General features: G+C 45.8%; 1 protein-coding gene across 19 annotated transcripts in view; it reads right to left on the minus strand.

The window, feature by feature from the left end:
• Positions 1–11899, minus strand: part of ACTR3B (actin related protein 3B) — an 80203-nt gene that overhangs the window by 7651 nt on the left and 60653 nt on the right. For 11 of the 19 annotated variants that reach the window (XM_032642689.1, XM_032642683.1, XM_032642690.1 and 8 more), the window contains 2 exons: positions 11776–11859; positions 10385–11231 (listed from right to left, as the gene is read on the minus strand). In XM_032642689.1, coding sequence (XP_032498580.1) covers positions 10870–11231; positions 11776–11859 — 446 coding nt within the window. In that variant the 3' untranslated portion in view covers positions 10385–10869. Of the gene's footprint in view, positions 1–1176; positions 1353–4943; positions 5065–10384; positions 11266–11775; positions 11860–11899 lie in introns of those variants that run through there. The other 8 variants (XM_032642691.1, XM_032642686.1, XM_032642684.1 and 5 more) reach the window with 5 other exon arrangements.

Consider the following 11899-nt stretch of genomic DNA (forward strand, 5'->3'; position numbering starts at 1 on the left):
TCACGTGGGGAAGCTGGCCGCCCTAGGTCCCCCGCGCCCATAGCCTCCACCAGGGCGTCCCGGAGCCCCCTTCCCCTGGATGGACCCCTGCGCTCCACCAGCGCTGAGTAAGCAGCCTCTTACTTATGTGGTTCTTCATTTATTTCCATACAACAAAGTTTTATCTTCTTTACCACCAATTATTTTTCCCACAACTAAAAGGAAAGCCGTTTTCATCTTTAATTTTCCTCTACGTTCTCTAGAAGAGGTGCTGCCATGAAAAACAGCCGGAGGGCAGGGCAGGGGGACAATCACAGTCCCCCCTGGATAACGAACGGGCAGAGCCCACGCGATGGAAGGCTGACCACAGTCTCCAAAGTTCTGAACCAAAAACGTCTGAAAGTAAATGACCTTTAGAAACTCTTTGCCCTAACCACAAATAGGATGCCCACTAAAACTATTAAAATGAATAAAAATTATTGTCCTCTTTAAGAATATCCACACCCCCCCGAAGAAAAAAGAATATTCCCCAAAGCACACAATTGTGACTGGAGATTAAAGAAAACTGGGGGTTCTCACTCAAGAACAAAGGATGTCAGCATAACATCATATCGTTCTTACTTTTATCATACTCGTTAAAAGGAATCTGTTTTCCCTAAAAAATAAAAATTGTTGTCCCAGTGACCAGCACACTATCAATCCCCCACCCCCACCCCAGTTAGCACTGTAGCAACCCCTGGCATCTCTCAATCTTTTCCTGTCAGGGATTTTGTTCATATTTGAAATCAAACTCCAATGGATAGGAATTAGGTCCTTGCAGAAAAACTGCATAAATGCAGCCTGCAGACTGTAACACACTGAACGCGTGCATCCTCTCAGATGATGAATGAGAGCATAAGAAATGAAAAATTACGGAAAGCAATGCCAAACAGCCCATTTTCTTAATTACAATCTTTCTGCAAAATACCAAAATACTTTCTGTAACTTCAATTTTCCTTAAATTTTTTTATCACCAATGACCATCAGAAGCACAATTATCATTTCTCTTCAGTTCACAGTAAAATAAAAGTAATTATTCCAAAGTAAAAACAAAAAAATCCTTTTTAGAAACCTCAATTTCCCTCAGTCTACCAAGAACAAGATGAGAGAGGGCCCTCCTCCGACAACCTGATCCGAAGGCGGCTCTCCCTGGGGGATCCCAGTAGGACGGATTCCCCAGACTCTGTCCTCTGGACCACTGGTGCCGAGAGGTGTTCCTGTTTCGGAGGCCAGGGTGTAGACACGGAACGCAGTGCACTACATTGTGCTCAGAAGGACACGACGCATCCCAGCATATCAAAAATTCTCGTCAACTGAGTAAAGAAAGATGCTTTCTAAAAAAAAAGAAAAAAGAAATGTGCTTTCTTTAACACAAGGTTTCCTAAATATATCTGAGCTTGGAACTTGTTTTTCATCTCTCTGCTATAACAAGCACATCGGAAGCAGTTCCTTGGTATTAAGCCACAGTTCACTTGTGAGCAGGCCTGAGTAATTTTTGTTGGTCTCCATGGGGTCTCTGGTTCACGTCCTGTGTCATCCAGCAAGCCCGACTCTGTGCGGCGGACACAGACCAGAATTCTGCTCATCATCAGTCACTTCTCATCCCACGTGGTCAAGAGGACTGGTCGTGGGGAGGGCGGGGAGAGGCGAACTGCTTGGTCTAAAGGTCTGTAACTCTCATCCCCACAAACCCATCTCTGATGTTGGGGAAGGAACACCAAATCCCCTTCCCATTCTATTCACACCGGCAACAAGCATCCCCCTTGGCTAAGGAACTGAATAAGCAGACATCCAGTATTTACAGCCCCAAGGCTTTCTAGAGCAGTCCACTGGAATGGTAGAGTTTAAGATTTAAGAAAAAATATATACGCTCAAAAATGTATATCCCTTTGTGTGAATGTATCAGTGATTTTTTCTTTTTTTTAAGAAAAAACAAAATCCTGAAAAACTATCCCCAGGTGTGGTTTTTAAGCCCTATCGACATCATTATTCCGTTTTCATGTAGCTGATTTCCTAATGTGACATTGTGAAACCAGGCACCTACCTTACTATGTCATGAATATAACAACTTCTCAGGGCACTTAAACGACAAACTTAGTACACATATTATTATGAGTGGTTTAGTGATCACCACCAAATTACAGAGGATGGCTTCCTCCTTGGAAGGGACACTGTTCATAAAGGCTCAGCACAAGTGCTGTCAGCTCTTTAAAAGTTACTCAACTGTAAATCAACCCGGACATGAACGGCATATCAACCAGAAAGTTCGTATTGCTATTCATCTTTGCCAGTAGGGGACATTGAAGTTACATATACTATTGTAACAACCTTCTTAAACTCTCACTCAGAGCACTGTAATGACATCGCGCAATGATGTTTTGATTACCTATAACGTGTAATTTATCATAGACTAAGAGCGAATGCGTAAATGTTAAAACATACTAATTCAGCTCAAGAAAATGACTGCATAATCAGAAATGCAAGTTCAGTATACCATTGTAATTAAGATGAGTCATGTCAGTGGAAAATACCAGTCATTTGTACCTTTATAGCTCACAAACATTTCTCTTGATAGCTTATTTCTAATTACTATTTAGAGCACTTTTTCTACACTGTGCTGTATCATAAGTCCTTCTGTAATAGCTCTCAAATACCACTGATTATGGACAAATCATAGGAGCTCTTTTTCTACAGAAGAAAGCACAGAGCTAAGAAGAGTGAAAAACACCTACTACTTCTAAATTCTGCAGGAGCAATTGTCTTTCAGTTTTAAAACTGAAAACTAACTGCATCCACTGGTCGTATATTCTATTACACTAAAACCCCCAAAACCCATTCCCCACCTTCATCTGAAGATCGTAGGAGCTGGCTGCTCTGATTCCTTTTGCCCACTATTCTACAGGGTAAGGCTCGAACTTTCTGCCGGTCTTCCCTGGCTGCCTCTGCCAGACCATCTGGTCTCACGAGACAACTTTCCCAAGAGAACACTCCAGAGCAGCCCTCGCGTCTGGCTGACTCTCCTCTTTTCTTCCACGTCTGCTCAGACTCTAGAGAAAAGCTACAGCTCTTGGCTGAAACTTCCAGGCACGGCTGTACCAACCTGATCATCCATGCTTATGTTTAAAATTGTTTCACGTGCCTGAGGACTTTGCTCTCCAGAGAAAGACCGAGTTCTGCACCCAGCCCCACCTTGGATGCCTCTACTCCATCCATACCGGGCCTGTGTGTTAGTGAGGCATTTCATTGCCGTATCAGCCCCTTCTGGCTGCTTCCCCACACCTCCACCCGGCTGGCGTCTCTCGTGGTCTCAGCTGGGTGTCACTTGCTCGGGAAGCTGCGACGCCACCCAGGGGCCCTGTGGTGTGTCTCAGCGCACCCCGTACTTCTTTCTCTCGTGGCCCTTTCACAGTCTGTGATAATCTGCGATTATCTGCTTAATGCACAGCTCTCCCACTGGAAAGGAAACTCCACCTCAGACTGGCACATCCTGGGGCTAACAGGCACTTAGCAAACGTGCGTTGATGGAACGGGGACTTAGCACAGTACCCAGAACCCAGCAAGCACTCGATAAAAGATGGCTTTTCCCAGTTTAAAAAAACAAAAACCGGAGGCAACCGCACAAACCCAGAGGGTGTGGTTCTATAGACTACAGTCTGAGGGGTGCGGTGAGAGCTGGACCACAGCCTCCTGTGGTTTCCTTGACAATGTCCCCATCCCCTCCTAGCTCATCTTTCCAGGAACTCTAGTCATCGGAGTTGTCCAGTAAGGTGGGATCCTGCAGCCACTGGCTCCCCTGGAGCACATAACCCCCATCAGTAGGTGAGCAGGAGAAAGAAATGAACTGATATTAACAAGGACCAGCAACAAGCCAACAGCAATGCCAGAGTCTGGAGGCAGGATTTCAGCTGGCCCGTTCTCTGCTCAGTCGCCAAGTTCAGCCACACTGCCGTGAAAAGGGACACCAAAAGCACCCCTCAGAACTCGTTCTCATCTGGCCACCACAGCCGAATTAGCTATAAGCACAAGGACAGACTACTCAGGCCAAAGTGTGTCTGATGGGAAACCATTAAAACTGTATCTGCAGTAGGTGCTAGTCCAGCCACGAGTGACTTAAATGGCGCTCTGGTCAATTACTACAGCTGATCTGACTCCTTAATGTTGAAAATATAGCCAATGCCGTATCAGTTAAATTTTATTGGCCATCATAAACTCTTGGGTTTGTAATTATTAATTTTTAACAATGTATAGGTATATTCCTCTTTTATCAATCAAAAATCTTTGAAATTCTTAGTAGCAAATACTATTAACTTATCTCTATATGATTGTACACACACACACATAACCAGAAAAAACCTGTAGCATCCCAAGCTAAAAACAAGAGGGTAAAACGTGAGAAATTAATCTTCAGAGAATAAACAGCTGCTTACTTTTGAGACATAATAACAGGGTAGAAAGAACTAATATTTTAACAGGAGAAAAATCCTTCCGTGATACCAATATCAAGTGATAGGTCTTTTCCTCCTTTTAAACAAGATTTATTTCCATCCGACCAAGTGAAATTGATATAATTGCCAGTTAGAACCCCACACAATTATTTTGCCAATCAATTTATATTTCTATTTAACAAGCGTGACAGTTACTTTTAAAAGAAACATTATGAAATAGTCTTCAACCAAGTAAAGAATTATTTAACAGATAAATATTCTTAATGGCGCTCTCTTGCGGTTTGAAATAAGCTACACGCTTGATTAACCTCACAAGCCTGTTCACCACAATCGTACTTTTTACAAATGAGATAAAAGGCAGGGATCATAAAAAATGAATTCATCACAAAACTGTCGGTACTGCAGTCACACGAGAGCTCGTTAGGCGTATTAGTTAAGTTGGAGAATGAACTGGCCATCGCTACCATAAAATATACTTACGTCTTCAAGATTCCTGCGGGGTCATTTCTTCCGCTGGGCTCTCCCGCTGACCACACTGCAGACGGTGACACAGCGGAGGGAGGTCCTCTCACACACGTGTGCTACGGCATCGCACACCCACCTGTCAGGTATACGGAACACCTACTGGAGTCATGGCTTAAGAGCCAGATTTTTTTTTCAGAAACCTACTAAGTTCTTAACATGCTACAGAATTCCCCTACTTAGTGTGTATAATTCAATGGCTTTTAGTGTATCCCCAGAGCTGTACAGTCCTCACTAGGATCAACTTTGGACACTTTACTCATCCCAGAAAGAAACCCCGTACCTATTGGTAGGTACATTTCCTCCTAACCTTCCCCACCCCCCAACCCTCTCCCAGGCGACCACTGATCTATTTGATATAAGAGCTAGATTGGGCGAAGGATGTTGTGTACAATTTTATTTTTTATCTTTTTAAAAAATTTTTATTGGAGTCTAGTTATTGACAATGTTGTGTTAGTTTCAGGTGCACAGCAAAATGACTGTTATACATATACATGTATCCACTCTTTTTTAGATTCTACTCCTATATAGGTCATTACAGAGTATTGAATAGAGATCCCTGTGCTATACAGCAGGTTCTTATCAGTTATTTATTTTATATATAGTAGTGTGTATATGTCGAACCTAATCTTTCAATTTATCCCTCCCCCCTTTCCCCCATAAGTTTGTTTTCTACATCTGTGACTCTATTTCCATTTTGTAAATAGGTTCATGTGTACCATTTTTTTAGATTCCACATATAAGCGATATCATATGATATTCGTCTTTCTCTGTCTGCCTTACTTCACTTAGTATGATAATCTCTAGGTCCATCCATGTCGCTACAAATGGCATTATTTCATTATTATGGCTGAGTAACATTCCATTTTATATATGTACCACATCTTCTTTATCCATTCAAGAGATACATGTTATATCGTTAAAAAGTCTTAAAGTCATGATGGGTAACACCCCAGACACCCAAAACCCAGCTTTCATCCAAGGATACCCAAACACACAACACTTCTCACTATACAGCATACCCAGCCTGGAAAAACCAGGGAGGGAGTCTTCGTGTGAATAGAAATTTAATTCAATATTTAACAGGCACCCACCACGTGCCGGGCACTGCGAAGGTCCTGGGGGCACAAAAATCAGTCCCGTTTTCCAGAACCTCAGCCAGGTGAGGGACAGAGGGCATAGCTGGTGCGTGGGTAAGAAGAGGCTGACTCGGAGGGGAAGGTCCAAGAAGGCTTCACACATCGATGATGCTGGAGCCGAGGGCGAGAGCACTCAGGAAAGAAACCCTACTGGGGCTGATCCCTTCAGGATGCTCTGCACCAACCTCCCCTTGAAATAACACCGTGATACCAAAGGGGAACTTTCAGATCCCAGTGTGTTCAACTAAAGCGTGTCTATGGAAGACGCACAGCCAAAACTGAGGCATCCTCACGCTGGTCATACAGCAGCAGCTCCCAGCACAGAGCCAGGAGTAGTGAGCCTCTGTTCATCCCAAACTCCTTACTGATCCCTCCCCACCCCTCCCCTTTGGTAATCATAAATTTGTTTTCTGTCTGTGAGTCTGTTTCTATTTTGTAAATCAGCTCATTTGCGTCGTATCTTTAGTTTCCGTATGCGTGGTATCACGTGATAGTCGTCTTCCTCTTACTTCACTTAGTATGACGATCTCTAGGTCCATCCGTGTTGCTGCAAACGGCATGACTTCAGTGAATGCATACTTTAGATCAAATAATGACTTCTCTGCTTCCTAACTGTGTGGTCTCGAGCATGTGATTAAATCTCTTTGAGCCACAGTTTCTAACCTGGAAAATGGGGGAATAATAGTAATGCCAACTTCACAGGCTGCTAAGATTAAATAAGGTCACGTGCAGTCAGCACTTGGCCAAGTTCCCCACACACTGTGCTCAGCTCGGGGCCACAACCCAAACGGACTCGGGACTTTGGAGACTGGGTCACAATCTTGCTCTCATCTCCAAGGCCCCACCCCACCTGGATGATGCCAGCACGCACCAATCTATCCAACACGCTCATCTCAAAATTCCCTCATCTCTCCCATTTCCGACGGCCTCTACACCATGACCACTCACTTCAGTGATCCTGTTCTCACTGGGAAGTGCTCTACCTCTGAAATCTTAAACACTTACATCTTCCCTAGGAGCCCACCCCCCTGACCTTGAAACTCAGGACCTTCAATACTCCCTTCCCTTTACTCCCCACCCACCCGGACTTCATAGACTTCAAGGACAGAGAAGTCCCAGGACACCTGCCCTGTCGCCACACTTGCCCAGCATAAACCCCACCCCTAAGGAAGCCAACTCGCTGCCTTCCTGCCTCTTCCGGCCGGGCTCCATGGAAGTTCCAGTGAAGGGCGTCCCCTGCCTGCCCTGTGGATTTGTTCCACTAGAAGGATCGGGTGCATCCTGGGCTTTTCCTCCCCTCAACTCTGGACCACATCATCTCCCACCTCTGCAAGGACCTTGATCAAGGAGTTACCTACCCCTCCCCCATTGGTATCTTTTTTGGTTGCATTGGGTCTTCGCTGCTGCACGTGGGCTTCCTCCAGTTGCGGTGAGCAGGGGCTACTCTTCATTGCGGTGTGCGGGCTTCTCATCGCAGTGGCTTCTCTTGTTGTGAAGCACGAGCTCTAGGCGCGTGGGCTTCAGTAGTTGTGTCACGTGGGCTCATTAGTTGTGGTTCATGGGCTCTAGAGCACAGGTTCAGTAGTTGTGGCGCATGGGCTCAGCTGCTCCGCGGCATGTGGGATCTTCCCAGACCAGGGCTCGAACCCATGTCCCCTGCATTGGCAGGTGGATTCTTAACCACTGTGCCACCAGGGAAGCCTCCGCAATGGTATCTTGAACTTCCCTCTCCTGTGTTCTTCCCCCACCCCTCACACATTTAGGAAAAAAATCATAAGCCTCATGTTCTTTGATCCAGTCTTGGCTAGAAAATTAATAAAAGCAGAAGTGGAAGCCCTCAGGAGGAGGTGATAATGCTCCCTCTGCAAAAACTGAGAGGCTGTTCCCACAGCTGGGTTGTAAAGAGCAACCCAGAGCCAGCCACGGCATCTTGTTAGAAAGGGAACGTTGGCAGATACACACCAGTTAACCAGGTTTTCCTTAAGTAAGGTGTTCCTGTTATATTCTTATCATCATAAAGTTATGTTTACATCTGTCAAATGGGGTAAAGTGACTTCTTGTCATATCTACAGGTTTAATAGTTGTAAAAACTACTGACTTGTAATTTTAGAATGTTTTGTTAAAGTGTGCATTGGTTGAAATTTTTTATAGAAAACTGTTTGCTGAGAGTTATAAGGCATCATAGAAGGTTGATTTTACCCATCGACTCCATTAATACTTAACTCATTGCTACATTATGATCTAGTGCTAATTCAATCTGAAGAAGAGGTATGTGTAGATTTTCTTAAAATTGCTAACAACTCTAAGCATTTTTCCTCCTTCTAGAACGACCAATGCACATTGCAGAATCACATCCCATTTCTACACACAGTATCTGGCAGGTTTATTGAAAAAAACCAAAAAAATTAAACTCCAATCTACTAACAGCAACGAGGCCACTGCAATTCTCAGCTAGATGAGGAAACAGAAGAGAAACCATCTGCATAAGGAACAGCCAGAATTTAGATTCAGATCTTTCAGATTCAAAAGTCCTTCCTCTGCTCACCAGGGTTTTCAGCCCCAGCTACAGACGGGCATCACCTACGGGGCTTAAAAACAGAAAGTGAAAAATGAATGCCTTCCTTGTTCCCTCCCACTCCCTGCATCCTGATGCATGTGATCTGGGAGGGGTCTTGGCCGGAGTTGAGGGCCCCTCATCACACCAGTCACGTTCTCATGTATGACTCTGTCCCACCAATGTTATGTTAAAACAAAATGCTCTGATGAAGATTCTGTAAGACGAGAAACAAAAGTACATTCTCAAAGATAATCTTGTCCCAAACAAGGGCAACGGGAGCTTTACAAGTTCTGTGGTTGAAGGACGGGTTACAGTAGTTCTAGCTTAGCCGACGTGGGTGATACTGGGCTCCTGACACAGGGTCATTTGAGGGGCAGCTAAAACAGGAAGTGGGCACAACCCCTCTGAAGCCCGGGGCCGGCACTGGCCCACAGGAGCTCATTGCTCTAGGAGTTTGGGGGAAATGCACCTGCCAGCAAGGCACCTGGCCAATCAAAGCAAGGGGGGACCAAGCAGAGGCAGAAACGGTGCGTTCTCTGTGAGAAGCGCAGAGACGGTGAAGCTGGGGAGGCAAAGGACCCCAGTGGGAAGATGCCCACCAAGACGGGAGACAGGAGGGGCCCCGAGGGCCCCACGGTTCCTGAACAGAAGAGGAAGGCGGCGGAAGCGGTGTTAGGGGAGGTGACTCCTGCCAACACGCAGGGTGCACAGGGCGCCTGCATGAGAGTTGGGAGAGTTGGGATACAGGGGCTGGAATACCAGGAGGAAGCAACCCGGCCCCGGGGCCCTGAGCAGAGCAGACCCCAGTGGGGTCGAAAGCAGAGTTTGGACAAAGGAAGAACCAAGTGGCCTGAGACTCTCCACCGAGGAGCTGGAGGGCCCGGGGTTGCTGAGCATCAGGTGCAAGTGGCAGGGCCTGCCTACGGCCCAGGAAAACCGATTTCACAACACTGAGCGGAAAGATTCCTTTATCACCCCAAACTTCTTAACCTTAAAAAGTAAAACCGGGCTTCCCTGGTGGCGCAGTGGTTGAGAGTCCGCCTGCCGATGCAGGGGACACGGGTTCGTGCCCTGGTCCGGGAAGATCCCACATGCCGCGAAGCGGCTGGGCCCGTGAGCCATGGCCGCTGAGCCTGCGTGTCCGGAGCCTGTGCTCCGCAACGGGAGAGGCCACAACAGTGAGGCCCGCGTACCGCAAAAAAAAAAAAAAAAAAAAAAAAAAGTAAAACCAAATGTTTCTTTACAAAGGCAAATTTTCAGAGAATAAAACATACTTCATGACCTCGAAGAAATACCGTAAATAATAGTTTAAAAAGTAACCTAAGTATTATATGAAGAATGGGGTAAAACTAAATCTCCTAATTTAGGAAATTACCTTTCAAGCCAGCAATCCACTCAGCAGATGTCAGAGTAGCTACTCAAAGCTTAAAGCCATGAATTCTGAATTCCCAGGAAGGGGCGGTGGGAACCACGAGGCACATCCCTCCACCCGGCCCCCGACGCTCACAGGCCCATCCACACCACTTCCGGCGGCCAAGTGGTCACTGCAGGACAGGCAATCCACATCACTTTAGGAAACTTCCTCTCCAAAACTTGGTGTCAATCATCAGAGCCTCCACAGACGTGAAACAAATTTCAGTATTCTTTGAAAGAAGTTCAGGCACAAAGGGGAAAACCAAAAGACCACTACAGCACAAGAGGAGATCTTTATAAAGAGTCTAACTGCTTTTATTACAATGGTGCAAGGTAGTATTTCATCGAACACTCACCAACAGCAAACCGGCATCTTCTATAAAACAATTCCAGAAAGTTCAAACAAGACAATGAAAGGATACGTTGTCTATACTAATTGTCACACAACACTGCTTAGTGTTTAACCTCCCCATCCTCCAATAAAGCATAACCATTTCCTAGCAAACACGTGACCAGAAAAGTGTGCTCTGCTTTATTTTGTTTGCCTACACACACATCAGAACATGCCTCACAATTAAAAATGTTTTATGACAACACTCCATGACATCGACATCTACTCGTGCTCGGGATCAGCCAGTTGTACCAAATACCGTAAAATACAAAATGATAGGAAATATAAACATCAATTTGTATTTCAAGTTTATAACATTTTATTTACAAAAATAGTCTGGGAGGAAAAGGGTCGAGAGCCCCATACTCTGCCCTGGATGGGGAGCTATTTTGCGCCGTGTTCTAGGGTTTTCCGTAACAAATCTGAGAGTCGCAGCTGAATTCCTCCGGAATTGGATCTGTGGACTCGAAGCTCGGGTGGAGAGGAGAGCGGGGCGGGGGGGCGGGGGGAGGCCAGGCGCGGAGATGGCTTTGCTGGGCTGCCCGGCACCACGGCACGCGCGCTATGTACAGGAGCCGGTCTCCTCCGGGTCTGAAGGACACTTGCGCACCTGCCGTGACACCACTGGAAGGGCGGTGTCAAGGCCGCCACTAAGACATGACTCCAAAGACGGGGTTGTGGCGGCAGATGCTGGGGCCGTACTCCTCGTAGCCCTTCTTGGTGTGACAGACCTGGAAGAACTCCGGCTGCGAGAGGCAACCAGCAGAAGGAGCATAAATGCTCCAGAAGGGAAATGAAACCAAGTCAACGACCAAGCAAATCACCCCAAACCTCCATCCTCTCCCCGATGGCCTCTGTCACAGATTCTGACCTCTTCAAAGCGGGAGCTTATTCCATTTTTTCCAAACTTATTCAGCTTCTATTTAGGAACAACTACGTGCTCGCCCTAAATCAGCAGTTTGTTAGCTAGTCCCAAATTTGAGGCAAGAAAGTAGTAATTACTCGGAAAAGTCACTGGAACTAATGATTAATGCAAGATGTTTTAGGTTATTTTTGGATTCTCTTATCCATATTCTCTGTAACCCCTAATTGGCAAGGATGCTTACGAATTAGCTGTGCAGTTTAAATGGTCATTAAAGTTATTTCTTCTATCTCAGAATTAAACGTGCGGCTGTTTAGAGCCACACACAATTAGAACACACATAATTTAACCTCCAAAAGACAGTATTTATTCAAACTCAGCAGAGAACACAGAGATGAAAAGACAGCACAATCTAGAAAAGGACTTACAGTTGAGGCCAGCATCGAGCCCCCGAACCACACCGCATAGCGCTGCATATGATGTGTTATCACCTGGACCTCCACGGGCTTGGGCTGGAAGGGGAAGTGATGTGTGCTGACTCACCTGTGCAGA

Source organism: Phocoena sinus, chromosome 9 (genome assembly GCF_008692025.1).
Source record: "Phocoena sinus isolate mPhoSin1 chromosome 9, mPhoSin1.pri, whole genome shotgun sequence".
Classification (NCBI taxonomy): Eukaryota; Metazoa; Chordata; class Mammalia; order Artiodactyla; family Phocoenidae; genus Phocoena; species Phocoena sinus.